General features: G+C 43.0%; 4 protein-coding genes across 9 annotated transcripts; 3 read left to right on the forward strand and 1 right to left on the reverse strand.

Annotated features, from left to right (window-relative positions):
• The first annotated feature begins 2,651 nt into the window (after positions 1-2,651).
• Positions 2,652-12,730, forward strand: LOC104929121 (protein-tyrosine kinase 2-beta). 3 transcript variants are annotated; one of them, XM_027291580.1, is made up of 30 exons: positions 2,652-2,901; positions 2,998-3,351; positions 4,014-4,192; positions 4,363-4,450; positions 4,585-4,664; positions 4,771-4,833; positions 4,984-5,068; positions 5,153-5,293; positions 5,374-5,445; positions 5,768-5,869; positions 6,011-6,128; positions 6,206-6,245; positions 6,395-6,420; positions 6,991-7,038; positions 7,241-7,335; positions 7,439-7,520; positions 8,380-8,480; positions 8,562-8,677; positions 8,928-9,028; positions 9,158-9,247; positions 9,329-9,533; positions 9,708-9,813; positions 10,173-10,220; positions 10,664-10,789; positions 10,946-10,978; positions 11,268-11,292; positions 11,427-11,467; positions 11,567-11,701; positions 11,924-12,004; positions 12,276-12,730. In XM_027291580.1, the coding sequence occupies exons 2-30, from the start codon at positions 3,148-3,150 to the stop codon at positions 12,516-12,518; spliced, it is 2,874 nt and encodes a 957-aa protein (XP_027147381.1). In that variant the 5' UTR covers positions 2,652-2,901; positions 2,998-3,147; the 3' UTR covers positions 12,519-12,730. The 3 variants fall into 3 exon arrangements, with proteins under 3 accessions (XP_027147381.1, XP_027147379.1, XP_027147382.1); XM_027291578.1 differs by lacking the exon at positions 6,395-6,420 and adding an exon at positions 6,352-6,377 and having other exon boundaries at positions 2,653-2,901; XM_027291581.1 differs by lacking the exon at positions 6,395-6,420 and adding an exon at positions 6,352-6,377 and having other exon boundaries at positions 2,654-2,901; positions 5,014-5,068.
• A 450-nt stretch (positions 12,731-13,180) lies between these two features.
• LOC104917985 (inosine-uridine preferring nucleoside hydrolase) lies at positions 13,181-15,720 on the forward strand. Its single transcript, XM_027291610.1, has 8 exons — positions 13,181-13,647; positions 14,043-14,223; positions 14,311-14,490; positions 14,592-14,703; positions 14,785-14,921; positions 15,156-15,233; positions 15,311-15,427; positions 15,498-15,720. The coding sequence occupies exons 1-8, from the start codon at positions 13,511-13,513 to the stop codon at positions 15,648-15,650; spliced, it is 1,095 nt and encodes a 364-aa protein (XP_027147411.1). The 5' UTR covers positions 13,181-13,510; the 3' UTR covers positions 15,651-15,720.
• Positions 15,721-15,972: 252 nt separating this feature from the next.
• Positions 15,973-21,649, forward strand: LOC104917976 (inosine-uridine preferring nucleoside hydrolase). Of its 4 annotated transcripts, none has more exons than XM_027291614.1 (9): positions 19,017-19,110; positions 19,225-19,272; positions 19,899-20,162; positions 20,234-20,413; positions 20,486-20,597; positions 20,674-20,810; positions 20,886-20,963; positions 21,047-21,163; positions 21,290-21,649. In XM_027291614.1, the coding sequence occupies exons 3-9, from the start codon at positions 19,983-19,985 to the stop codon at positions 21,440-21,442; spliced, it is 957 nt and encodes a 318-aa protein (XP_027147415.1). In that variant the 5' UTR covers positions 19,017-19,110; positions 19,225-19,272; positions 19,899-19,982; the 3' UTR covers positions 21,443-21,649. The 4 variants fall into 4 exon arrangements, with proteins under 4 accessions (XP_027147413.1, XP_027147414.1, XP_027147415.1 ...); XM_027291615.1 differs by having other exon boundaries at positions 19,080-19,110; positions 19,182-19,272; XM_027291612.1 differs by lacking the exons at positions 19,017-19,110; positions 19,225-19,272 and adding an exon at positions 15,973-16,164.
• Positions 21,650-22,363: 714 nt separating this feature from the next.
• unc50 (unc-50 homolog (C. elegans)) lies at positions 22,364-27,147 on the reverse strand. The gene is made up of 6 exons (XM_019258766.2): positions 27,086-27,147; positions 24,169-24,431; positions 23,964-24,084; positions 23,740-23,879; positions 23,472-23,579; positions 22,364-23,021 (listed from the first exon to the last, which is right to left on the reverse strand). Exons 2-6 carry the CDS (start codon positions 24,425-24,427, stop codon positions 22,885-22,887), a joined length of 765 nt encoding a protein of 254 aa, XP_019114311.1. The 5' UTR covers positions 24,428-24,431; positions 27,086-27,147; the 3' UTR covers positions 22,364-22,884.
• Between the last annotated feature and the right edge of the window lie 95 nt (positions 27,148-27,242).

Genomic DNA, 27,242 nt, shown 5'->3' on the forward strand with positions numbered 1-27,242 from the left:
CACATCACAGGACCGTCCCAGAGATAAACAAGCAAATTAAAACAGGACTGACTGAAACACACTGTTAAATCCTCCAAATGGCTATAAATTAAATTAATTAAATTTCAGCAAATATCTGTTTACAGGAATATTTGGGGTAGGTAAGTGCACCAAACTCTATTAAAAATCTACATATTTAGAGTAATTGGCTGATTTATCCACATCATAATGTAACACTATATATATATAAACACAGTATTAACTTATTTAACTTTTATTACAGGAAGCAATCAGTTAAAAAATATCTAAATAAATCAAGCTTTGAAGAGTGGGTCAGGCCATAAATTGTGTCAATGCACTCATTTATTCAGTGAACCATAACTTATGTGTTAAGTCGATTTCCTCCTGTGACTGCATGACATCATTAATTAATCGAGTGAAAACCTTTTATCACCAGCTGGGTCACACTGGGCTGTGGCGCCCTCTGTCTGACAAAACATAGACTTTTGTTTCCACTAATAAATGATGGCAGTAGCATATTTTATATCATTCTAATCCAATAAAAATCCTCGCATGATACTGCAAAGTATAAAAGAAACTCCTCTACACTGAGTCATGAGGTAATATAGTGAATAAAAAGCACACTGATGTATAAAAATGTCATTATTTTGTCAGTTCTCGACTCTATAAATCCCATAAATTATCTGAATTATGAAGTGATATTTAAGTGTGGACTGAGTAATGCATGCAAAAATGGAAAATACTCCTTCTATACCTGCTAAATATGCCCAAAATTTAAGCTTTTATTTTGGAGTTTTTGAGTTGTGTACACACATCAATGCCTGCTCATGCTACAGTGCGGTGCATTGACCTAGTTTTTTGCAAAAATCCCCCCAGGCCTCTGGACTCAGGTTTGAAGAGAGGTAGCTGTGCCCCATCCTACATTTAGGCCACGTGCAGAATAACACATTCACTGAGAGACAAAGTTTCCACATAGCTCAGAAAAAAAAGGCCTAATGACTTGAGGGTCAGCTGATCAAACACAAATAATAAACTGAAATGGCTTTTTTTGTGGTTTGAAATTCGCTCTGTGCCCTTTATCTTACAAGAAAGACTAAAGAGCTTTGTCACCGTGAACATTTTACGCTCAGACTGGGTTTGGTCGATGCTCTTTGCACAACAGGATGTCACACAAAGTATTCATATGAAGAACGGTGTTGCAGTGATGTGTGAAGGCTGTCAGTAACACAGGAATTTAAAGAGAGTTCATGACATTTAACACCTCAGCATTCGCTATCATTGCACCTTGTGTTATCTCAAGCCTCACCTTGAAATATGTTTACTATTCATACCCAAGGCTTGAGAATAAAGTTATGTTAAAGTCATTCGTGCAGCAATCCCTGTTCATTCTGCAGTATCTGACAGCTTCAAACACCCTTCTGTTGTTACTCTTGTCACGCATTAACATATTTTTTTTCCCCTATACATTGCACAACTCAGAGCCCTTCAGCAAGATGCAACAAAAAAACCCACTGAGGTTGAATCTGAAACCAGAGGGACCAAAGAATGTCCCATCAGGGTCATGACACTGTACGCCTCGCTACTGCTGCAGCTTTGCATACATGCTTCTTAGTATTTTTTTGATTTCAGAATAAAATAATGTGTACAAATAAACATTTCATAACTCTAAATTATTCTAAAAATCACATGTTCTCTGGCTATTTTTGATTAAATCCACCACCTGGCAGCTGTTGTTGTAGAGCTAAGTGCTAACCAGAGTTTAAAAAAAAGCCACAATAATGTCTAAATGAGCTAAATACTAACAATAGCATGGTCGTGGTGATACAGTATGACACTTTTACGTACATTGTCAACGTCCATGTCTCGTGTAAGCGTTCGAACATTTGCTGATTAGTGCTCAACATGGGAAATGGATCAGTTTTGCAGCCGTAAACCAAAACATTGGGTACGTTTTTGAACCGATGTTGACGTTAGACGTTAACTAAAGTTACTACAATTCATCCTAAAGTTGAAATAAATATCTGTACCAAATTTTATGGCAATCTGTACAACAGTTGTGAAGATATCTGACTCAAAAAACCAAGATCATCAACCTCCAATCAAGGGTAGGATTCACACTCCAATGTTATTTAGTGCTCAACATGGGAAATGCGATCAGTTTTGCAGAAATCCAAAACATTGGGTACGTTTTTGAACCGATGATGACGTTAGACGTTAACTAAAGTTACTACAATTCATCCTAAAGATGAAATAAATATCTGTACCTAATTTTATGGCAATCTGAACAACAGTTGTGAAGATATCTGACTCAAAAAACCAAGATCGTCAACCTCCAACCAAGGATTCACCCTCTGGGGAAAAAGAATGCCTGTTGCATGGCAATCCATGCAGCAGTTATTAGACATATTTCAGATATTGCTAAAATAGGCCAATGTTTCTGTCCCCATGGTTGAAAACCTGCAAACTACCACGTTGAAAGAGTTTCTGAAAAGGCCCAATCTTCACCTGTGTTGTGCTTTTACTCATGATTACTCAATTTTCTGGAAGAGGAAACGAGTGTGATGTAGGCCGTGCCCCTTTCTGCACAGTGGGTGGAGGGTTGTGGTTTTGGTGTTGGACTGTGCCATCGCATGTGTGATGGGGTGACAATGGGAGTTTCATCAGTCTTGTCAGTTTTTCTGTTCACTGCTCTTCAACTTCCTTGTTTGCCTCTGAGAAGCATTTCCTCTTTCTCTCACTGATGTGGCTGTTCGTCGGGGCACAGCTTCGAATAAGTCTGCTGTGTTGAGCCGACAAACAGTAAAATCTGCAGTTTACGCAGTGACATGAGTGCAGTCTGTTGACCTGTCTTCAGTTTTTAAGACGTTTGTCGTGCTGGGCCGTGGAGCTTCTGCAGGACTGGTGAGTACAGAGGGCATACTCAGATATAAATACTCCTCAAAACCAGCTTGATCAACAATATAATAATTGTTGTTTCCTACTCCTGTGTGTCTCCAGCCTCCACGTGTCCCTCCATGTGTGTGTTTTACATGACGATGTGCGTATGAGAGAGCAGGAAGAAGGAGTGAAATGTGTGTGTGTAGGTGTGAAAGCAATGTATGTCTATAACCAGTGAGCGTAACACGCCGTGCTGAGTCTGTGTGCGTGATGTCGGGAGACACCAGCACCCTGTCCTGGAGGAGCATGTCTCCCACCAGCCAATCAGAATCCTCGGACGTGTCTCCCACGACACCTGTCACCAGGGACAACATCTTCCCGGTGAAGATCATCAAAGTGTGTTTCCTCAGCAACAGCTCCAACCTGGGCAAGAACTTCAAACTGGTCCGCTGTGAGGAGGGGTGGACTGTCAGGGTATACTCTACTCTACTAGTTATTTTACTGTACTCTACTGTCCTCTGCTCTACTCTACTCTACTAGTTACTCTACTCATTACTCTACTATCCTCTGCTCTACTGTACCGCACTAGTTACTCTACTGTACTGGTTACTTTACTAGTTACTCTACTGCACTCAACAAACTACTCTACCGAATTCAGTTTCAATCTTCTCTACTCTACTGCTTTATTGTACTCTATTGTACTACACTCTACTCAGCTGTTCTTTACTGTACTGTACTCTAATGTACTTTACTACACTATACTGTTCCCTTCTTTATTCTATACTCTACTCTATACTGTACTTTGCAGCACGTTTGACTTTTCTGCTCTGCATTGTACTGTATTGTATTTCTATATTGTTTACTTACTGTGTACTTCAATGTACATTACTGCACTGTACTATAATCTACTTTACAGTACTCTTACAGTTCTCCAACATACTACAGTCTTTTGTAACTTACTATACTGTTCTCTACCTAACTTTTTATTGTTTTTTCTCTGTCATCCTCTGATTATAGTATATGCTACTTTACTCTACTGCTGCACTGTACTTTACTCTGCATGTATATATGTTCATATAATCACCAGCAGCTTGTACAGGGACACAGAGACCTTACTGTGATTACTTTGTCCCCAGACTATCATGAACATGGTACTGTCCAGCGGCTGTGTGGGTCCAGACATCGTATACAACCTGTGCTACGGGCTCCTCCTCAAACACCTCAAGTCCTCAGTGATACACTGGCTGCATCCAGACCTGACTGTGTCTGAACTCACCCAGCGCTACGAGCAGCAGCACCTGGAGGCTGAGTGGAGGTCAGAGCTGCTCACACTAGACTTTGCAGTAGATAGACACGATATTTGTGTAATTCAAGTCATGTAAAGGCCTTTTAAGACTTCAGACCTTTACATAAAATGTTGATTGAGTCGTGACACAGAGGAAGAAGTCATGATTGGCAAAGCTAAGGTGATGTTTGTTTGTCCAGATATGATCTGAGGATCAGATACATCCCGTTAGACTTCATGGAGAAATTCAAAGACGACAGGACGACTATGCTCTACTTTTACCAGCAGGTCAGCAACACTGTGTGTGTGTGTGTGTGTGTGTTTATTATTTGGTTTAAATTAACTGTGAGGTTAGAGTTAGTTTTTATAACATCTGTAGTCATGTGTGTGTGTGTGTGTGTGTGTATGTGTGTTTATCACAGGTACGAAGTGACTACATGCAGCACTACGCCTCAAAGGTCAGCGATGGGATGGCTCTGCAGCTCGGTTGCCTGGAAATAAGGTAAAAAATGTTTCTCCACATGGAAGAAAACGTGAGCGTAGATTAATATTCTTCATGGGGAAACTATCCGGTTTAGAAATGTATAATTATTTATTTGTGTTTGCAGGAGGTTCTACAAAGACATGAATCCAAACGGACTGGAGAAAAAGTCTAACTTTGAACTATTAGAGTAAGTCAAGTACATCAGGCGTGCATGTTGTTATATCTTCTTATCTTTGGCGGCATATTAGGTGGTTAGATATCTGCTGTGTGGGTGTGTCATGTGAGAGAAACTCTGAAGCCGCCTGCAGCAGGACGTTTGTTCTGCCTTTAAAAAAAGGTGTGTTTGTTTTTACTCCTCCATCATTAGGAAGGATGTGGGGCTGGACCTGTTTTTTCCCCGAGAGCTGATCAACAGCATGAAGGTAAGAGAGCCAAAACGACTGCTATACAGTCATTCAGCATCATGTTTTCAAAGATTTCACACGTTTCTGTGTGTGATGCTTCAGCCCAAGCAGCTCCGACGGATGATCCAGCAGACGTTTCAGGGCTACTCCACCCTGAAGCAGGACGAGTGCATGACCAGGTTCTTCACCACTGTGGCTCAGTGCTACAGCTACACCCAGGAGAGCTTCGCGTGCCAGCTCGTGGTGAGTTTTAAAGTGTGCACAAGTGATAAATAATCACACTCAAATATATAAACGCTGTGTGTCTTTTAATGTGTCTGCAGCACGGCTGGAATCTCACAATAGACCTGGTCATCGGGCCCGAAGGCATCAGTCAGCAAACTGAAAACTCCACAGTGAGCTCACTCTCTCCTCACACACAATCTGTGTTGTTTACCCGTCAGCTATTGAAGCATGAAAGATGACAAGATATGCAAAGATACTGCCAGCTGTGAATAGGAAAATAATGCTGACACAGAGTAGAAAAGCAGGTCAACTCAGTATGAAAACATCTGGATTACATCACAAATGAAAAATGATATAAAATAAAGGCAATGAGCCGTATTTGCAGAAGCAGGTCTGTCATAATGTGTGTGTATGTTTATTGTATATAGAATAATAACCAACAAAAATGCAGGTGTATTTTTAATTTTGACGCCACATTTGTGTCTTTCGCAGCCCGTCTGCTTGGCCACGTTCTCTCAGGTGCGCAGCATCTCCTGCTCTGCTGAGGTCGACGGCCGGGCTCTGCTCACTGTACATATAGAGGGAGCCAAACAGGTAACTCAACGACATTTTGGAGGATTATGCTGATCTTCTAGACCTTCTAGAGTCGTGTGGAGGAACTTTTCGATCTTCAGAGTGAGACAGCACTTTGCTGTTCACACAAACACTGAATATCTTGTATGTTTAACCCTGCAGCCGCTGTCTGTGAACACTTCCTCTCTGGCTGTGGCAGAAAACATGGCAGACCTGATTGACGGCCACTGTCGGCTGAAGAGCAACTCCGAGAGCTCGCTCATTAACCGGCCCAATAAAGGTACACTTCACCTGCATTCATCAAAAAAACCACTCGTCTGGAATGCAGCAGTAAATAAACTGATCTGATTCTTACAGGGCGAAACACAAGACTGAAACTGCCTGACATCCCGAAACCGTGAGTGTCATGACACACAGTAATATTTGTTAAAGCTGTTAAAGTTCACACTAGGATTGCTTTAAAGAAGAAATGTAAAACTAAAATGTCTCTGTCTCTCTTCCAGCGGTGGTCCCAGTGGTTCCAATAAAGGTAAAAGTCTCTTCCAGCGGTGGTCCCAGTGGTTCCAATAAAGGTAAAAGTGTCACATCACACGTGGACTTCTATGTGGTTTAAACAATCATTGACATGAATCAACAATGTTTTATGATTCTGTGGTTCTGGGTTATAATAATAAACACTTTGTATTATGCAATAACGTGCCATATTTCGTAATAAAGCTTGAGCATGATGTGTCATAAATTTACCCGCATTTTGAAACTAATTATTACATTTTTAAGTTGGTTATTACAAAATGTGGGCGTTTTATTCGCTGGATATGTAATAATGTGGTGAATTATGTCATAACAAACCAAAAACGGGAAGCTTTCATCTGAATACAAATGATATATGTTTAATTATTAAGCTAAATTAAATGTCCCAGATATTAAATTTAGCCATGGTTATAGTTGACCACATAAACCAAAAAAATCTGCTTTTTCTGGGGGACTTTGTGTCAAAAAACTCATTCACACCTTTATTTCTAGCAGAGTTGACTCCTGAAATGGTCTTTTGACATGGCACCAGCAGTACATGTACATAACGTGTTGTTACATGGGCTGTATGGAGAAGAACAATAAATTCATTGTGTTTTGTTTAACGGCAGGTTCGGATATTTATGCTGAGATTCCCGAGGGCACGGCAGACTCTGAAGGTGAGCAAGTTTACCCTGATATCACCCTAATAAATATTCGGTCTGTGGTTGGGATTACTGAAATCTTTTAAGTAATCTTCAGGTTGCTCTTTTCCTCCTTGAGAAAGAAGCATGTTGCAAAAAAAAAAAAACATTCCGACATACAACAAACTTCAACTCTTGTAAAAAATCTATCCCTCTGTTTCATCATGTTTGTGTTCAGCGAGGCACAGCATCTCCAGAGGTGACGTTGTTGTGGGTCGGATCCTGGGTGAGGGATTCTTCGGAGAGGTTCACGAAGGCGTTTATAAAAGCCCAGTGAGTTCGTCAGTTCACTCCCAAACACCAAACTGTGACTCAAAAGAAAATCTATTGCTCCATTTTGCTGTAATATATAACATATATATATGTGTGTGTGTAGACAGGAGAGAGGATCAGTGTGGCCATCAAAACCTGTAAGGACTGTTCAGCTGACGTAAAGGAGAAGTTCCTCAGTGAAGCTGGTGAGTGTGTGTTTATTCCCTATGAAAACACTCGCACAGATTCTCCTCACCAGAGTTGCCAGCGTTAATCTTCAGGGTTTCATCATTCAGGAGGTTGCTGTCGTCGACTTCCTGTCGCCGCCTGCTGTGGCTTTGTGAAAATCTTTAGACTGCAGGTTGCAGTAGCTTCAGAGCGAGACAAAGCGTTGGTTTGCAAACATAACAAGCAAGCGGGGCCCAAAATGTCTTGAATATTTTCATGCAAGCCTGAAAATAAGGAGAGAAATCAAGGTTTTACAACTGTCAGAAGTCAAAGAGGGGCTTGTCCAGTGCCATCAGTTGTATCCAGGGCCGTTTCTAGCTGTTTGGGGGGCCTGTGCAAGATGCTATTTGGAGGCCCCTCTTTAGTCAAACTCTGAGGCGAGAGCTTCCTAACCTTTTCAGATGATCTATGGCAATGCAAGAGTCTGAAAACAGGCTTCAGTACATTAATAATGGGAAGCTGTGACTGTTTGTGGGGTCATCAAGTCAAAATCAAATAAAGACGGGTACTTTTAATTCTCCCAAAATATACTGAGGCTGAACTTGGGCAGCTTGGGGGCCCCCCTGGTGGATGCATCCCCATAGTCCGCATATAGCAAGAAACAGCCCTGGTTGTATCCAAAGTAAGAACGCAAGACTCCAATCAGCAGAAGGTAGTCTTATAGTGGTGTGAGAGGACGAGCAGTGGTTTCCATAAACCGTCTCTCGGGAGGAGAAACAAGGCCAAACATGTGGGTTCGACTCTAGAGTTGATGCTGCACCTTCTGCTTTACACACCTCACCTCAACCCCAGTATCTGGATCAGTGGTCTGGCTGACCCATTGTTGCTCTGTTTCAGGCTTGATGAAAAATCTGGATCACCCCCACATTGTGCGACTGATCGGGGTCATCGAGGTCGACCCTGTCTGGATCGTCATGGAGCTCTATCAACACGGAGAGGTGTGTGTGCTCTTCCTCTTTGCATAGCTGTTGTATTGTGCATGTTGTGGCACGCTAACACACATGTTCCTGCCCTGACAGTTGGGGAACTATCTTGTGGAGCAGCAGTACATCCTGACCAATGCAACTTTAATCCTGTACTGTCTACAAATCTGCAAAGCCTTGGCGTACCTGGAGGGACTGAACATGGTGCACAGGTGACTGAAAGAATTTATACAACAATGCATTGCAAGAGAGAGAAACCCAGCAGAGATGTTGAGCTGTAGACGTCAACATTTGAGTATTTCATTATGAATCTGTAGCTTTACTGTGATTTCACTCAGTAAAGATATGTTTAAGGACGGTTTATATCAGTTTATATTTACACTGCAGGCCTGCAGAAACCATCTTTTAATAATATTTGCACTAATGTCTATGTATATCATATTTCCTGTGCGGGTGTTGCAGAGATATCGCAGTCAGAAATGTGCTGGTAGCGTCACCTGAATGTGTCAAGCTCGGTGACTTCGGCCTGTCACGTTACATTGATGAACAAGAATATTACAAAGGTACACACACACACACACACACACACACACACACACACACACACACACACATGTTTGTGGTTAACATTTCAAAGAATCACAGTGACAGGCATATTAAAGGTTCCCCTATGAAATGTTTCTCCTCTGCAGCCTCAATCAGTCGATTACCAATCAAATGGATGGCACCCGAGTCCATCAACTTCAGACGCTTCACCACATCCAGCGATGTCTGGATGTTTGGTGAGAAACACACTCATACACACTCAAAAACCCACATCATGTTCTTTACATGCATCTAATACAAGTGTGTGTGTTGAACAGGTGTGTGTGTGTGGGAAATCTTCTCCATGGCCCAGCAGCCGTTCTTCTGGCTGGAGAACGGGCAGGTGATCAACCAGCTGGAGTCTGGGATCCGACTCCCCAAACCACAGCTCTGCCCGCCCATCCTCTACTCCCTGCTCACCCGCTGCTGGGCCTACGAGCCGAACAGCCGGCCCAGCTTCAGCGAGCTGGTCTGCTCCCTGAGGTGCACACACACACACACACACACTTTTATTATATTATGTGCTGCAGAAGATTCAACCAAACGTGTTTTTATTGGTGTCAGTCAACACCTTAAATCAAGATGAGCTGTCAGTGATATATTTAAGACTAGGACGCCATCACACTGACTGACGTCTGGGGTTTGTGTGCCCGATAGCGAGATCCACAGGGTGGAGTTGGAGGAGGAGGTTGGTGCGAGACGAGACAGATCACGCTCCATCTCGGCAAAATATGGCCCGAACCACACAGAGCCTCCACCCAAGGTACTACAGACACACACACACACACACACCGTGTTGATATGAGTTCAAGTTGTGTGAATCTAGTCGTGGCTGCAGGGTCGGCGACCACAGAACCTCCTGTGCACGTGGAGGTTTGAAACCTGCAGCTGCATGTTGGTGCAGCCACCACATCTCCTCATGCAGTTCCTCTAGATTACTAATGCCAAGAAAACTCTTCCTTACTTCTCTCTGGACACTGATGGTGTGGCAGTGTTTGCATTTGAGTCCACTTATCTATGATTTTTAACGTGAACGCAGGGCTTTTCACTTTTGTGATCCAGTTAAAGAATAACGAATAACTCCAGTTTTACGTCTCTCTCTCTCTTTCTCTTTCTCACCAGCCATCCAGACTACAAGGCAACACACTTCCCCGGGCCACACACACACAGGTGACACACACATACACACAAACACACACACAGCTGAGTAAGAGCCGACAAGTAGTCGACCAAACTTAGACTTAACCGCGCTATTTAAACCCACTGTGACTTCCTGTTCTCCTACAGAGAGAAAACATGCTGAATATAAATCTGTAGATTATATATCATATATGATGACACACACACACACACACACACAGACAGAGTGACTAAACCTCCCGAATTACGTCAAACGTGAGAGGGAAGTTTGCCGTTGAGTCATGTTCTGCAGTGACAAAGTCTAAAAACTGGTCGACTAAGCGGCGAAGCAGAGATGAACTGACTGAAATATAAATATAAAATCTATTTCGATATGCTAAATAATTTCCTGGAAATTGAGTACGAGCTGCACAAGCGACTCAACGACAATCAGAAAATATTCATGATGGGAAAATTGACTTGTGTGCGTGCAGGGAGCAAAGAGAGACAGCAGGCCGGCGTGGGAGCAAGAGAGAGCTCATGTGGAGGACACTTTGCAAAGACAAAGAAGGGAGATGCTGGTGGACGAACAGTGGCTGGAGCAGGAGGAGAAACAGCTGGTGAGAAACCACACACACACACACACACACATAAACACACACACACACAGTGCAGTATAGGAAGTGGCTTGAAAGAGTGCGACGTGTCGCAACAGAGGATGTCTGCCGTGATGAAACTGCTGCGTCGACTGAAGTCTGCTTCTCTTGTTTCCGCAGGATCCTGCAGTGCGAGTGGATTCACACATCAAGGTACGAGATCCAGTTCTCGCTTCCTCTTGTGCTAATTTTAGAGGCGCATTAAAGCTGCGCCGAGGCCGTTTTGACCACTAGGGGGCAGAGATACACCTAGTTAATGCGCCGCAGGTCGCACACAAAGAGGTCACCAGCTCTTGTTGTTGAACATTGGTTTTCTGCCTCAGTGTTTGAGGTTATGTTCGATTCTTCTCCTGCGTGGTGGCAGTAAAGTGTCAAGTAACAGCCTGACCTAAAGTTTTACACTCAAACACATCCTCTTCTCTCGCTCCTCTCGTTTCTGCAGCCACCCCCGAAAAGCCCAGAAAATGGTGAGTCCATACTCGTGTGCACTCGTAAGGTTTAAACTGCTTTGATATCTGACACTAAGACACAAAAGAATAACACAAGTCTTGCAGGATTTCACATGCATGTGCAGATATTCAGATTTTTCTGCCTCCGTCAGGTCCTCCAGTGAAACCTCCGATGCCTCCAGCGGTCACACAGGTAAGGAAAAAACCCATCAGTGCACTGAAACAGAGCTCTATACCAGATTTGGGCATTAAAATCTAAAGTGCTGTGTTGTTGTTGTTGTTGTTGTTGTAGCCTCGGCCCACAGCTGAGCTGGACCGATCAGGTGATCAGGTTTACACCGGCGTCATGGCGATGGTGAAGCAGGTGGTGCAGCTGAAGAATGACGTGAACACGCTGCCCGCCTCCGAGTATCTCAACGCCGTCAAAGTAGGTCAAAGTTTTCTAAAATTGTATGTTTTTATCATGCATTTCCAGAGCAAAAAAATTCCCAATATTATAAATCTGGTTTCATTTTATTGACATATTAGAGGGAATCTCTTTTCATCACCTTGTAAATCCATAAAAAAATATGTTTTGCCACATTTTTAGGAGTAAAATCAAGCTGTGAATGAAGCTATGAACAATCTTTTTTTTGCCTCCCTCCTTCAGGAGCTCGGTGTCACTCTCCGTAACCTGATAAAAAGCGTGGATGAGATCCTGCCCTCTCTGCACAGCTCTGTCACAACGGAGGTACGCGTCGTTTCACGTCTCTTTGCATCGACTACCGTCCTCACACATGCACGCATGACACCGAATGTGACCTATTCTAGGACAGTTCAATGAATGACTTTTTTTCTGAGCAGTCCTTGTTGCAAGAAATGATCTAGTTACTCTAAATCATGATGATCGGTGTCTTATAGCAGTGGGAAAACCTTGTCTGTAAAAAAGAATCAGTTTAAACTGTTAAAATCCAGTTATTATCTGAGGACATTCATTTGTGATCTCCTCTCCCCCGTCCCAGATCGAGGGCACTAAGAAACTGCTGAACAAAGACTTAGCCGAGCTGATCAACAAGATGCGACTGGCCCAGCAGAACGCCATAACGTCGCTGAAGGAGGAGTGTCAGCGGCAGATGCTGGCAGCCGCTCACACTTTGGCGCTGGACTCCAAAAATCTGCTGGATGCCGTGGACCAGGCTCGAGTCCGGGCCAATCTGGCTAAGCCCAAAACTGCCTCGGAAGATGCAGTGGATTGTGGGGAATAAGGAGAGAGAGAGAGAGCACACAAACTCAGTGCAGCTCTGTTTCTGCTCATTCTTTAATGAAAGATGTCGTAATATATTTTCTCATAAAACTCCGATACTGAGCATTTCTTGAAGCTGAACAAATCAAACAAGCAAAACCAATAAAGTTTTTTCCTTTTTTTAAAAAATTATTTTTACCATTTTTATTATTAAAGACAACATTCTGCACTTTCCATGTCGTTTCTGTCAACATTTATGCAACAAGCGCTCTGCACCGACACCTCCTGCATGTCTGCACGTCACATGGTGCTTTTAAAAGTTTCAAATCTGAGGTGATGCGTAGTTTGATTGCAGGTTCTAACATTTCTTCTCGCAGTTTAAACCACAGACTGCATAACATGTGGATGTAGTCCCTGTAACAACACCCACCTGTCAGTCAAAGCGTCCCTGCTCTTAATCCTGCATAACTTTAAGCCTTAATATAACCTGAACAGGTGAGTTGTATATAAATTCACCCTCAGTACAGTTGTCATGAACGGGGAAATTAGCTACAGAGACCAAAACTGTTTTTTGTACCAGGCTGTAAACATGTTTATTTCTGCTGTGAAACATGGGGACTTATGGAGACTGACTCACTTCTGGAGCCAGCTTCAAGTGGACGTTAGAGGAACTGCAGTTTATGATTTCTGTTTTACTCAAAACTATATTATGTTAAAGTCGAAGGAGGTTATATCTGGTCATGTTAACACAACATGACAGTAATTATTAAAAACACTGCCGCACCCAACGGCGACGAAGATTATTACATTGTTGTGTGAGACACACAAACATTGTTCAAAGCCCAAAAAACTCTGCGCTTTCTATTCTAAGCTTCAGGGGACAAACTTTCTGATTTCATGTAATGTTGCAGGCAAAATTGCATCTACGTGTTTTCTTATGAACTCTTTGTTGTATGTTTGGATCTTCATGTTCCCTCTTGCCCGTCGCTCTTCAGCATACCAAACAACCACAGAATGAAGCTGCAGCGGATAAAAGAAACGCCCCTGCATGCATATTCATGTTGGTTTCAACAGTTAAAAGCACTGCAGGTCAGGGCAGTCAGCATCGACGCAGACAACGGTGACAACATCTGTCAGGATCCGCTCAGCAGGTGAGGGTTTCACATTGTACTGTAACTTTAGACCATTTTTAAACATGCATCAGTCGAGTCCTGCAAGAAGCTACCTTAAACATTCAATCCTTAAACAATGCAATAGTAATCAGCTGAGGTTTTTTATCATCTACAAGCATAAAGCTTCAATTGTTCAGCTGAAACTTATTCAAAGGATTAAAAGTTGCTCTGCCACACCCGACGACATGTTCTCAAGATTATTAAGTGCTCATATGACAAGCACGAAGCCAGAAAGCAACGCTCTTTCATTTCCATTAGAAGCTGGAGATGCCAAACATGTTGCAGACATATCATTTATGTCTCTCTACGTCTAAACTATTGATTTTTATGTAATGTGTGTCAGGGGTGAACTTTTTTCTTGTCGCTGAACGCAGGATGAAGAAGAAGTTGATCCTTGACGTGGACACAGGGGTGGATGATGCTCAGGCCATCATGGTGGCCCTCGCGGCCCCCGATGTGGAGGTTTTGGGGATCACCTGCTGCCACGGGAACACGCCCCTGGAGAACGTCCTGAAGAACACGCTGCGCGTCCTGAAAGTCTGCAACAGGCTGGATGTAAGTTTGCAGCTGACTCTATTTTCACTCTCAAGGAAGGCAGAAGAACTACAGGTATTATGCTAAAGCACAACATATATCCTACAGATCCCAGTTTATCGTGGCTGCCCAAAGCCACTGCTGGCCCGTAAACAACACGCTGGAGATTTCCACGGGAAGGACGGGCTGGGCGACGTCCCAGATCCTGACGCTCCAGGCCTGGAGCTGCTGCAGAAGAGAAAAGCTGCACAGGCCATCGTCAAGATTGTGAAAGAGAACCCCGGAGAGGTGGGACAAACATTTATACATTAATAATTACATTTCCCTGAAGGTAAATATTGATGCACATTAAATACAACATACACTACATACAAGGTTGCTGTCTACAGGTGACTCTAGTGGCCGTGGCGCCCCTCACTAACCTGGCTGTCGCAGTCCAACTGGACCCTTCCATCTCTAAGAAACTGAAGGCGCTCTACATCATGGGTGGAAACACTGAATGTACGTTATCTGTCTTTTACTCTTCTCCTGTTTTTTTCCACCTCTGCACTCTGTATTACTTATAATCATGACTGTGTGCAGCCAGGGGTAACACGACAGCGTGCGGAGAGTTTAACTTTGCGGCCGACCCCGAGGCTGCCTACGTCGTGCTGGACCGCTACACCTGTCCCACCTACATCGCCACCTGGGAGTTCAGCTGCAGGAACAGCCTGCCATGGGTGAGGCCGAACTCGACACCACGAAAGCCAAATATTAAAAGTGAAAACAGACTGAAACATGTTTGGAAAGTGAATTTGATGCCTGCAGCACGTTTGGTAAAACTTGGCAAAGTGGAAACAGAAGACAGAAAGAAGTTGTGAAATCTTAAATAAAAACTGTCTGAGACTCACAGCGTGCCAACTTTCCCAACATGGGAAACTTCCTCTTCTTTAACTTTTGTTCTCCTCTCACAGTCTTTCTGCGACCAGTGGTTCGCTCAAAACACTGAGAAAGCCGCCTTCGTGAAAAAGATCTCGAGCCTTTCGATGGAGGTAGGAGCTGTTGTTTGGGGGCCGTCATGCCTTGGTCCTCTTCTGATCTTCATTCACACTCTGAATGTTTCATGCAGAAGCAGCAGTCAGCCGAGTACCAAACGGAGATCACAGCAGGAAAAGGGTTCAACCCCTGCGACGCCTACGCCATGGCTGCCGCCGTCGACGATGCCTTGATAACAGAGAGCGAGCAGGTGAACTCAGCGACATTTAAAATTCAAAACACCGAATCATCCAAACAACTTCTTGTGCTCATTCCTCCAGGTTGCGGTGACGGTGGAGTTGGAGGGGACCTACACCCGAGGCATGATGGTGCTGGACTACATGGACCTGCTGAAGAAGACGCATAAGGTCACCATCCTGAAGAAAGTGGACTCGGAGCGGTTCAAACAGATGTTGATGGATGCGCTGAAATAAACTTCTGAGCCGCAGCGTTCACTAAATGAAATGATGTCTCTTAAAATAAATAATATCTTCATGTTTCTGATGTTATGGATTATCTGCCCTGCACAGAGCACTGACCCACACAAAAAACACACTCACGCAGCTTCACCACATGTTATTGCTGCATTTAAAGAACTCTGCATGAAGTTATTTTCAAACCAGTACAGATGGATTACAGATGTTTGACATGCTTCCCTGCACACTAATCTCCTCCCTTCTGTCTTGTTGTCCTTCCTCTAAATCGACGTGTGTCAGACCAAGAAGGAGCTATAAATACATCTAACATTACGTAAAATACATCGTGGTAACCATTGTTCAGATTCCCACAGCTTGAACCAATGCGAGAGTAATAAATCTGAGAAAATTCCTGAGGAATAACATCAGGGCGGGAGTCTGGCTGTCGCCTTTGTGTGCCTTTAAAAAGCTTCTTGCTCTTCAGTTTGGGTATCGCAGAGAGCAGCAGACGCCTGCCAACACCATCCCCCAGGTGAGGTCATTTTCTTCTTGTTTTTAAATGGACTTTTTACTGTTTTTGATCTTTCTGTTGCATCCAGTGTTACAGTCTCATCCTAGCACTTTTCAACAAGTGATTTACACGAGATATAAAATGCACAACGCAATTTAACAATGAGGAAAACCTAAGAAGAAACAGACGCATATAACATGTGCAAGATATGAACGAATAGTCCAACATGTGGTTTAATAAAAGGCGATGAAGTGTGAAGACTTCCTCTTGGTGTGTCCCAGATCTCAGAGACTGAACGCTGCTTCATGTGTAGTTTAAACTATTGGATGCGTTAATACAGCATGTTACAGGAATTTTTAAAGAAAAACCCTTAAATAAGGAAGACTGGGTTCAAAGTATGAAAGTTTAAGTTGAATTTGTGCAACACACAAAGAGGGTTACAGAGAAAAGGCTCCCTGAGGAGCTCTAACATCTGGTTCTTATACATTTTTTATAAACGGGCTGTCTCGGACACCTCCCTCACTGGTGAGTCTGCTCAGCAATAAACATTATGTATCAAAATGATACTTTCTCACGTCTCTCCTGTCCTTGAACTACTGATATCTCTCCCTGCCACTCTCAGCAAAACACAGTCCGAATAAGGGAAGTACACGAGACATGCAAAAAACAGGAAACACACACATTATATGAGTTAAAACATCTGAACCCCAGTATAAATCCTAATTTTTATAACATAGCACAACTTCTTACACACTTATGGAGTAACATTCATTAGGAGTCATGTCTCTGTCCTGTATTTAAAAAGAAATAATCTCGCTTTTCTGTTGCCACATGCTCCAACGTGCTGGCTAAGTAAAGTAAGATGTGTTTGTCGTGACACCGGGGGAGAGCGGGGTGAGATGGATCTAAATTAGTTTGAGGGTTGTGGGCGTAAAAAAAAACAGAACAACAAGCTGAAAGACGCTATAATGCACTGACGGGAGCTGATGGGAAGTGCAGAACGTTGTGATAATTCTCTCCTTTCATGCACATCGTCATTAGATCCAGTGTTAATACACAAAATATTAATTAAAGCAACTTCTACCTCGAGGCCCACACGTGACCTCGTGTGACCTCAGGATAGAAAACTCCATAACAAACCCAAACTGAGCGTCTTATCACATGCCAGGCTGATGCGCCTCATTTCATTGACTCTGGGTCGACTCACCTTTACTTCCAGTTTTGATTCTGCTCCACCCTGACTGGTGTCACCTTTCCCTCATTAGTGACACCTGTATCTGGTGTGTGTAGTTTCCTGCTTTGTTCGTCTTCTCACTGTGGTTGACTGTGGATGTTTATTGGATTTCTGTCCTGGGGCCTCGTGTACAAAGCATGCGTACGCACAAAAAAGTGCCGTACGTCCTTTTCCACGCTCACGTTCAAATGTATCAAACGTGAAACAATCGTAGAAATGTCCGTGCCCCACGCCAATTTCATAGCTGTCGTACGCACGTTTCTACAGCTATTGTTCCTTTGGCGACACTTAGAGGTGACGCTGGGAAACTGTTAATAATGTGAAAACAGGTAGTCATCAGGGTGATGTGCACATCAGAGACACACTTATGAACAATTAACACACCCACGTGTTTGCAATTATATAAGTGGATATAAAAGCATGCGCAATGTGATGAAGAAAATGATATTAACAAAGGCAGCGTGCCAGTGTGCCAGTGCATATTTGGGCGTGTGGCATTCAAATATCATGTTTTTGGTTTTCTTTATTTTCTGCTGGTGAAATTAGAGCTGCAGCTTTCTAACGAGCCCTGATTGTCTCCCTGTGTTCAGTATTCTTGTCAGTAAAAGCGGGCGTAAAATGTCAGCCACAGCGCCACACCTGTCCACACCTGTGTGTGCGCTGCTCGGATCCATTTCCAGCCTCACACACACGCTGCCACTCACGTCTTTTTTTGGTCAAATGTATCCCTGTTGACAGGAACCAAACAGAATCTCCACTTCATTCACTAGAATCTTTAGCTCAGACTCTGTGAAATTCATTTTCTTTCCTTTGTTTATCGCGTTATCTGATCGGACAAAGTGGTGAATCTCAGGTCCGGGGCCTATTTAAATAGATTTGCATATGTAAATGGAAATATATTAGGAAATAGTTTCAGTAAGAAATCCATGCAAGTATTCGTACATGAGGCCCCTGGACTTTGATTTAATACTTTACCTTTTGGTTCACTTACCACCTCAGCATGCGTCTGCAGTACACTTGCATGAATTCCCTCAACACTACACCTGTAGACACAACCCTCAGGTGGGGGTGGCTTGTGGCTTTCCTGTTTGCAACGTACACAACACATCAGTTTGTTTCTACTAGTGATGGGAATTTCAGCTCTTTTTGGAGAGCTGGTTCTTTCGGCTCCCAAACGGCTCCCTTACATTTTATAAATTGGTATTATTAATTATTATTATTGCTGTTATTATTATTGTTATTATTATAATTTTATATTTTTGACATTGTAAAGCACTTTGGTCAGTGCATGCTGTGTAAAAATGTGCTATATAAATAAAACTTATTAACTATTTAATTAATTTATCAAAATAATGCAAAACTGCCTGAAAAAAATGAAATACTAATGCAAAATACATACGTGACATCAAATGTTTATCCTTTATGGCTTTATTTTACAAACACACTCAACCTTGAAAGGATGCCACAAAATAAATTATAAAGTATAAAAATAAAGTTTTAATAACTATTTTAAACACAAATGCCACTTGAGTGCCACTTTTTTAATTGAAACCCGAACGTGATTGGTCAAGATATGTGCGGACAGGTATGGCGCGAGTCAGAGTGTCAGGGAGTCGGCTCTTTGAACCGGATCGTTCGCCACCGACACGTCACTAGTTTCCACCCCTTTGAAAAGCAGCTCTTCAGGTCAGGGCAGTAAGCGGACACCTCTTCGCGCTCGAAGGACTCAACAGGTGAGGGCTTTACTGTATGTACCTTAAGAGCGAGTTAAGCGTAATGTACACACATATTTTAAATGTTAAAGGTGTTTGCATGAAGTCTTAAGAGTAAAACTCTGCCACACCCAGCACCTGATCTCACTCAACCTCAGAACACAGAGAGAAGACACACTTACTGTAAGTACCTGCTGTTATAGAAACTAGGATTATGCTGGGATTCAGGTGTTTTAATTCATACAGTGTGTGTGTGTGTGTGTGTGTGTGTACATCCTGTCTTTTGCATGTCTCGTGCACTTCCTTAATTTGGCTTGTGTTTTACTGAGGGAGCGATGAATATAAATCAACAGTACAAGGTTCAGAGAGACAGGTTAGGGTAGTACCATTTGGATATGAATCATAATGTTCATTACTGAGCAGTAAACCAAAAAATGAGGTTATTATATTATCTGTATCAGTGGGGAGGTGTCTGAGATAAAAATTCTTATAAAAAATGTACAAGAACCAACTGTTAGAGCTCCTCGAGGAGCCTTTTCTCTGTAACCCTCTTTGTGTGTTGCACTGTTAAACGCTCCTTCTTGTACAAGAATAATAAATTCAACTTAAACTTTGATACTTTGAATCCAGTCCTCCTTATTCAAGAGTTTTTCTACTCGTATGACCTTAGAAAGTCTGATACGTACTTGGCTGCAGCGTTTTATCATCGTTTGGGTGTTTGTTAGTCTTAAAGTATTTAAAAAATGAACAGCAAACTAACACATGGTACTCCCATGATCTAAAATTACTACTTGTTTGTTGCCCTTCAGATCAGGGCAGTCAGGAGACACTCTCTCCACCTTCAAGGCAGACAGCACTCTGATCAGGAGAGAAAAACACTCGCTGAACGCAGGATGAAGAAGAAGTTGATCCTTGACTTGGACACAGGGGTGGATGATGCTCAGGCCATCATGGTGGCCCTCACAGCCCCCGATGTGGAGGTTTTGGGGATCACCTGCTGCCACGGGAACACGCCCCTGGAGAACGTCCTGAAGAACACGCTGCGCGTCCTGAAAGTCTGCAACAGGCTGGATGTAAGTTTGTGGGAGTCTCAAAGGAAGAAACACCGCAGACATGACTCATACGTTATGATCGTTCTCTGCAGATCCCGGTGTTTCGTGGCTGTGCGGAGCCCCTCGTGGATAAAAAACGCCACGCTGGGGATTTCCACGGGAAGGACGGGCTGGGCGACGTCCCGGATCCTGACGCTCCAGGCCTGGAGCTGCTGCAGGAGCAAAAAGCTTCAGAGGCTATTGTCAGGATGGTGAAGGAAAACCCTGGAGAGGTGGGTAGATGGTGAAATAGAGTGAAAATCATGCATCACCTACGACAGCTAATGCTGATGTTTGTCTCTCAGGTGACTCTAGTGGCCACGGCGCCCCTCACTAACCTGGCAGAAGCGGTCCAACTGGAGCCTTCCTTACCGGAGAAGCTGAAGGCGCTCTACATCATGGGAGGAAACTGTGAATGTACGTCATCTGTGTGTTTTTTATTCATGTTAACATCAACTGGGAGTGTGTTCAACCACTTTGTTTTTTTACACAGCCAGAGGTAACACCACGGTGTGTGGAGAGTTTAACTTCGTGGCCGACTCCGAGGCCGCACACACCGTGTTGGACCGCTACACCTGCCCCACCTACATCGCCACCTGGGAGTTCAGCTGCAGGAACAGCCTGCCATGGGTTTGTCATTATTTTTGTTATAATTGAAACAACTTTCAGTGGAGTATGATCATCTTCATCCTTTCCCTACCTCAGTCTTTCGTTGACGTTTGGTTGGCCCAAGACACCGACAAGGCTCGCTTCATGGACAAGATTTCCCGCCACACCAGGAAGGTACGAGAGCATCCAACAAGCCGACAAGCTGAACATGAACTCAGAATAAATATCAAAATATACAAATGCTTATTTGTTTTCAGATGGTCCAGACTGAGCGGTATCAGAAGGAGCTGGTTGCAGGACCCGGGTTCAACTCCTGTGACACCTACGCCTTGGCTGCAGCCATCGACCACACTCTGGTGACGGAGAGCGAAGAGGTTCAAATGCAGCGTTCATCCTTTTTTACACATTCACTCAGCGTCGGCTCTTTAAACGAGGTGTCTGAGCAGTAAATCAGTCACCAAAGACAAGACGTTTCAGCGTCGTCTTCCTCCTTCCTTCAGGTTGCGGTGACGGTGGAGTTGGAGGGGACCTACACCCGGGGCATGATGGTGCTGGACTACATGGACCTGCTGAAGAAGACGCATAAGGCCACCATCCTGAAGAAAGTGGACTTGGAGCGGTTCAAACAGATGTTGATGGATGCGCTGAAATAAACTTCTGAGCCACGCTTCATCTTTACAGGTCACACATATTCAGATAAACGATTCCACGTTCAGTCCACAGCACAAAGAACTCAATATAAGCCGGAGCACCCACATTTCTTGAAGTAGCAAGCAGGATGATGAGATGTTTCGTTTTTTTTAACACTGAAGTCACTCTGTAGGTAATAAACTCACTGTAATTTCTCTCGGAAAAGTCGAGTCAAGTGTTTTTATTTTTTTTAATCCAGCCTTAAATAATGAATTCATACTGAATGGTGACTGATCCAAGGGCCACTTCCTCGAAATGTTCTCTGGTTATCAACGACAGATGTTGTTTTGCTCTTCACTGTGTTCAGTGTGGTACCACCCACCGTTTAATTCTTTGGTAGTCATGAAGCTTCTTTGCTTTTCTTTTTACAGAGAAATTCACTTTGGGGAAATCTTTTTATAACTGTAAAGGGCAGAAAAACATTAAAAGCATGTGATTAAAAACTCGTGGTTTCCTTGAAAACATCAGTTTTTGTTGATTCTTCATGAGCAGTACATTCCCTGGAGTGGTGAACTCTCCGTTGTCTCATAGTAGGGAGGTTTAATTACACTGTAGGGCAGGCGTGGGTGAAACTGAGTCGATTGAAGAGGTTTAATGAAGTAAAAATAAAGAAGAGGTTGCTGACCTTTATTTTTTTACTTAAATAAATTTTATTAGTTGCTTCTCTGATCATTATTAAAAAGTTGTGGGGTGGTAGGAGGCAGGAAAGGTTTGAGTATCGATGTTTTGCTTCAGAATATTGTGTCTGTTTCCCAATAAACAACTCAAATTGTTCTTTCCCAGGAAAGATTTATAACAGAATAACATCCGATAAGACTTTTGCACGAGTGGCTAACATAAAGATGTGTATTACCTCCTGGCTTTGGCTATAAAAATGAGGCATCTTAAGTTAATAAAACCTTTTATTGAAAGTGCTTTGGAATGTACACTTTAAGAAAAAAAAGTAAAAGGACGAAAAAAAAAGTTTGCATCCCACGATCCTCCACTTTCCTTTTTTCTCTTCAATAACCAGGATTTCATGTTTTTCAGTCTTTTTTTTTTTAAAGAAAACTCAAAGAAACAAAGCAACTGTTTTCCTCGTGGGTGTATATATTACAACCTGCCAGAATAATATTTACAAATCATACAAAAAAGATAAAAGCTGAATCTCATCTGTCACCCGTTTCCAGTCCAAACGCGTCACTGTTCACCAACTTCAGGAGCTCAACACAAGAGCCAAACGGAAAATCAACAGAGTCGAGTGAGAGTCGAGCAACAGCCCGGCGTGCCAGTTTACTGAGAGTCAACCAGAGGCCGAGTCCCACTCAACCAGATGTTGACTGACAGAAGCTGGAAATCCTCGTCACCTAAGATGTGAGTCGGCCTCGAGCCGACGAGTGTCCCAACCTTGAGAGGCAAACCGGTTCTACTGGACTCTGTACTTGTAAAACCAGCACAGACCCTGGGTGAAGTTCCAGCCCAGCGAGACGGAGAGGACGTAGACGAGGCCGAGCAGAGCGAACGGGTAGAGCAGCACCACGGTGTTCTTCAGGAAGGGTAGAGCTGTGTGGATAACAAATGTATTCCTGGTTACTCTCTTTATTTATTCCTCTCAGATTACAAAAGCTTCTAAAACTATTAAAATACGAGAATGGATTAAGAGTGGCGACTAACAATTATCGAGCCTGGGAACCAGGAGACTGTTGGCTCATGTTGTATTTGCTCTGGCAACCCTCCTGTTCAGACAAATTTCCATGCATCCTGGATCTGGTTGGGGCGGTCACAACCGTTTATCTAATATGAGCGTGACCTTAATGACCTTGGATGGTTTCTGTTGAATCGTGTCGGTATTAAACAAACTGTGCGGGACATTTTCTCTAAAACAAGAACGATCAACCACAGTTCAAGCTTTTTGTTGTGTTTGCCGCAGTTTAACAACCACATCACATCGTGTTTTCGTTGCTCCTGTAACAGAAATGTCGAACACTAACTCTAAACGAGAACAGGACTTACCGTTGTACCCTAAGAACGTGATGTAGAGATAATAACCGATGGCGATCAGCCACAAAGTGTTCCCCACAAAGTATCCCAGGAACCAGTCTGAGTTTATCACCACGATATCTGAAACACACGACGACAAAAGTGGAAACGTGGCACATTTTCAAACAAAACCACGTGTACATCAGCATCTTTTAATCTGATTGCTACTTATCTAAATTAAAATAAACATTTCAGAGACTTTAAATCTGCCTTGAATTGGACGATGTCTGACTCTACTCACGGTTGATGAAGAAGAGCTGCAGGAAATGCAGGATGACTAGAAGAGGGTAGAAAGCGTTGAGGTGAACGTCGAACGCGTAGCCCCACTCCACGTCGTGGTTTCTGCTCGTATGATTCAGCAGGTATTTGTTGCTGATAAACCTGGAAGAGACAAAACCAAGGTTCAGTTTTGTGTCCGTCGGTACTTCCGTCTCGTACGATCAACGAGGCAAAGCTACCACTCACCACATAAGGGTTGATATGAGCAGGCCGACTCCTATGCAGTCAACAAAGACCACCCACAGCAGCAGCTTCAGGGTCTCCACGACACCCATGTCGAGCACCAGACCGAAGCCTATTGTTGACACTGCAGAGGAAGAGGAGAAGTGCTCAGTTTTATTTAATCAATCATCTAAAGTCGGCGCTGAATGCCTGGAAATGTGACACTCACCACACAGCCAGATGCTGAGCAGGACCAGGAAAGCCGGGTCGTCCCTGGCCCACTGGTCCTTTGTCTGTTTCCTGTAGTGGAAGTTGCGGTAGACTCTCTGCGGTGACGTGAACAGGTAAAGCATCTGCCAGATGGCAAACTCAAAGTCCATCTGTCTGAAGTGGAGCAGCCGCCGCAGGTACTTGTATCGCTTGGCGCCCGCCGTGTGACGCGCGGCATCCCTGGCACCGAGGGAACCGTTGCTGGTGGTCGGCAACATGGTGCTGAAAGAAATAAGGAGGATGGAACATGAAGAGCATTCTTGATTTCAAGCAAAGCTGGGCTCTCGCTTCAATATTCCAGATTTTATTCTTATAGACAAACAGTCATCTCATCTTTATTTAAAGCCACAGTAGCGGTTGGTGAGAATGTCCCATCCTTTCCGAAACATTAATGCAATTTCCAAACTTTATCAAATCAATTTCAAATCAATTTTATTTGTATAGCCCAAAGTCACAAAGTACATTTGCCTCAGAGGGCTTTACAATCTGTACAGGGAGTGACACCCTCTGTCCTTAGACCCTCGGCTCGAGTGAGGAAAAACTTGCCCACAAAAAACTTTTAACAGGGAAAAAATGTGGAAGAAACCTCAGGAAGAGCCACAGAGGAGGGATCCCTCTCCCAGGACGGACAGACGTGCAGTAGATGTCACAAGTACAGGAACAAATCAACACAAACATATTGTACAATTACAATAACTGACAAAATGACAATGAATCACAATGAATGATAAAAATGATTACAGTAACAGATATGGTAGTAATAATGAGAAAATCTGGGTCGCAGCGTTCGTCTCATAGCAGCACTATAGTTTAAATTTTATGGAAAATAAAGACAAACATGAACGGACAAGTTTTTTTTTTTATCTGACATGTGTACTTGATATGATATCAGAATCAGAATCACTTTGTTGGCCAGGTCATAAATAGTCTTAAATAGTACATACATACTTATATAGTACAGTTTAAAAAGGGACAACACCTGTTCGCAGGTGTTTTCTATTACGTTACTTTGGATTAGAGGATTTATGCCACTGCAGACAGGTGCTCGCTCTCTTCTCTGATCTCTCTCTGCGCTGCTCAGTCAGGTTTAGTTTAGTTTGATACTTTAGTCCTTTGCTTTTGTTTACACACTCACGCACACCCTACACCACTGAAACCACCGCTCCTACACACTCCAAATCCTTTAGGAGTGTTTAAATCGATTGAATAAAGGATCGTTTAGACAAATGCACATGGTGACTCTCAGAGCCAGGTCATGTATCCATCTATAGACATTTGTAAAGTGGCAGGCGGTGGAATAAATATAATAAATATAGTTTCTACAGACAGTATATACACCTCTAAGTGTAAACAGTGGATAAATAAATGATTTAAAGCTCACATGATGGAGATATGTACATGTAAATGTGCTGGCACATGTAGGATTAAGTTCAGCTTCTGTGTCTGTGTTCACGTTTCCAAAACAAACCTCTGACACGTGTCATTTTCTCACATTTTGACCCATATCGAGCTGTCAGTGAACACAAGCTGCTTTAAGAAGACAGCGCAGAGACACAGGGACCTGACTCTTAGTATATAAATGTATAAGTCAGTGTTTACCTGCTGGTTTCAGACTCTTAGTATATAAATGTATAAGTCAGTGTTTACCTGCTGGTTTCAGACTCTTAGTGTATAAATGTATAAGTCAGTGTTTACCTGCTGGTTTCAGCCTCTTAGTATATAAATGTATAAGTCAGTGTTTACCTGGCGGTTTCAGACTCTTAGATATAAATGTATAAGTCAGTGTTTTACTGCTGGTTTCAGACCTCTTAGTGTAATAAATGTAATAAAAAGTCAGTGTTTACCTGCTGGGTTTCAGACTCTTGTGTATAAATGTTATAAGTCAGTGTTACCTGGCTGGTTCAGACTCTTAGGTATATAATGTTATAAGTCCAGTGTTTACCTGCTGGTTTCAGAACTCTTAGTATAAATTGTATAAGTCAGTGTTTATGCTGGTTTCCGACTCTTAGTATAACATGTATAATCAGTGGTTTACCTGCTGGGTTTCAGTACCTTAGTGTATATAATGTATAAGTCAGTGTTTACCTGCTGGTTTTCAGCCCTCTTAGTGTAATAATGTATAGTTCAGTGTTTTACCCTGCTGGTTTCAAGCCTCTTAGTTATAAATGTATACAGTCCAGTGTTTACCTGCTGTTTCAGGACCTTTATGTATATAATGTTATAAGTCAGTGTTTACCTGCTGGTTTCAGCACTCTTAGTGTATAATGTATAAGTCAGTGTTTACCTGCTGGTTTCAGACTCTTAGTGTAAATAAATGTATAAGTCAGTGTTTAACCTGCTGGTTTCAGGCCTCTTATGTATTAAATGTAATTAAGTCAGTGTTTACCTGCTGGTTTTCAGACTCTTAGTGTATAAAATGTATAAGTCAGTGGTTTCTGCTGGTTTCAGACCTCTTAGTGTATAAAGTAATACGTCAGTGTTTACCTGCTGGTTTCACCTCTTAGTTATAAATGTATAAGTCAGTGTTTACCCTGTTTCAGACTCTTAGTTATAAATGTATAAGTCAGGTGTTTACCTGCTGGTTTCAGACTCTTAGGTGATTATTAAATGTATAATAGTCAGTGTTTTACCTGCTGGTTTCAGACTCTTGTGTATAAATGTATAAGTCAGTGTCTGCTGCGTTTCAGCTCTTATGTATAAATGTATAAGTCAGTGGTTTACCTGCTGGTTTCAGCCTCAAGAGGACGTTTGTTGTTTGTTAGCTTCGTGCTAACAGGGGCCCTGACAGCTTCACACCTGTCAAACTCGCGTGGAACGCTGCGGCGGTGTTCACGAGCTAACCTGAGGACACCACCTGTCCTCGGGAGGACACTCACCTGTCTCTGCTGTCCCTGCTGTTCCAGGACAAAGCTGCAAAACTCCAAAACTGTCTCTGTTCCCTCTCTCTGCTCGCAGAGCTTCCTGGACTGTCGCGAAAACGAACACGTAGCGACTTCCGGTGACCGCCGGGGCATCATGGGAAATGTAGTGCGC

Source organism: Larimichthys crocea, chromosome XIX (assembly GCF_000972845.2).
Source record: "Larimichthys crocea isolate SSNF chromosome XIX, L_crocea_2.0, whole genome shotgun sequence".
NCBI lineage: Eukaryota > Metazoa > Chordata > Actinopteri > Sciaenidae > Larimichthys > Larimichthys crocea.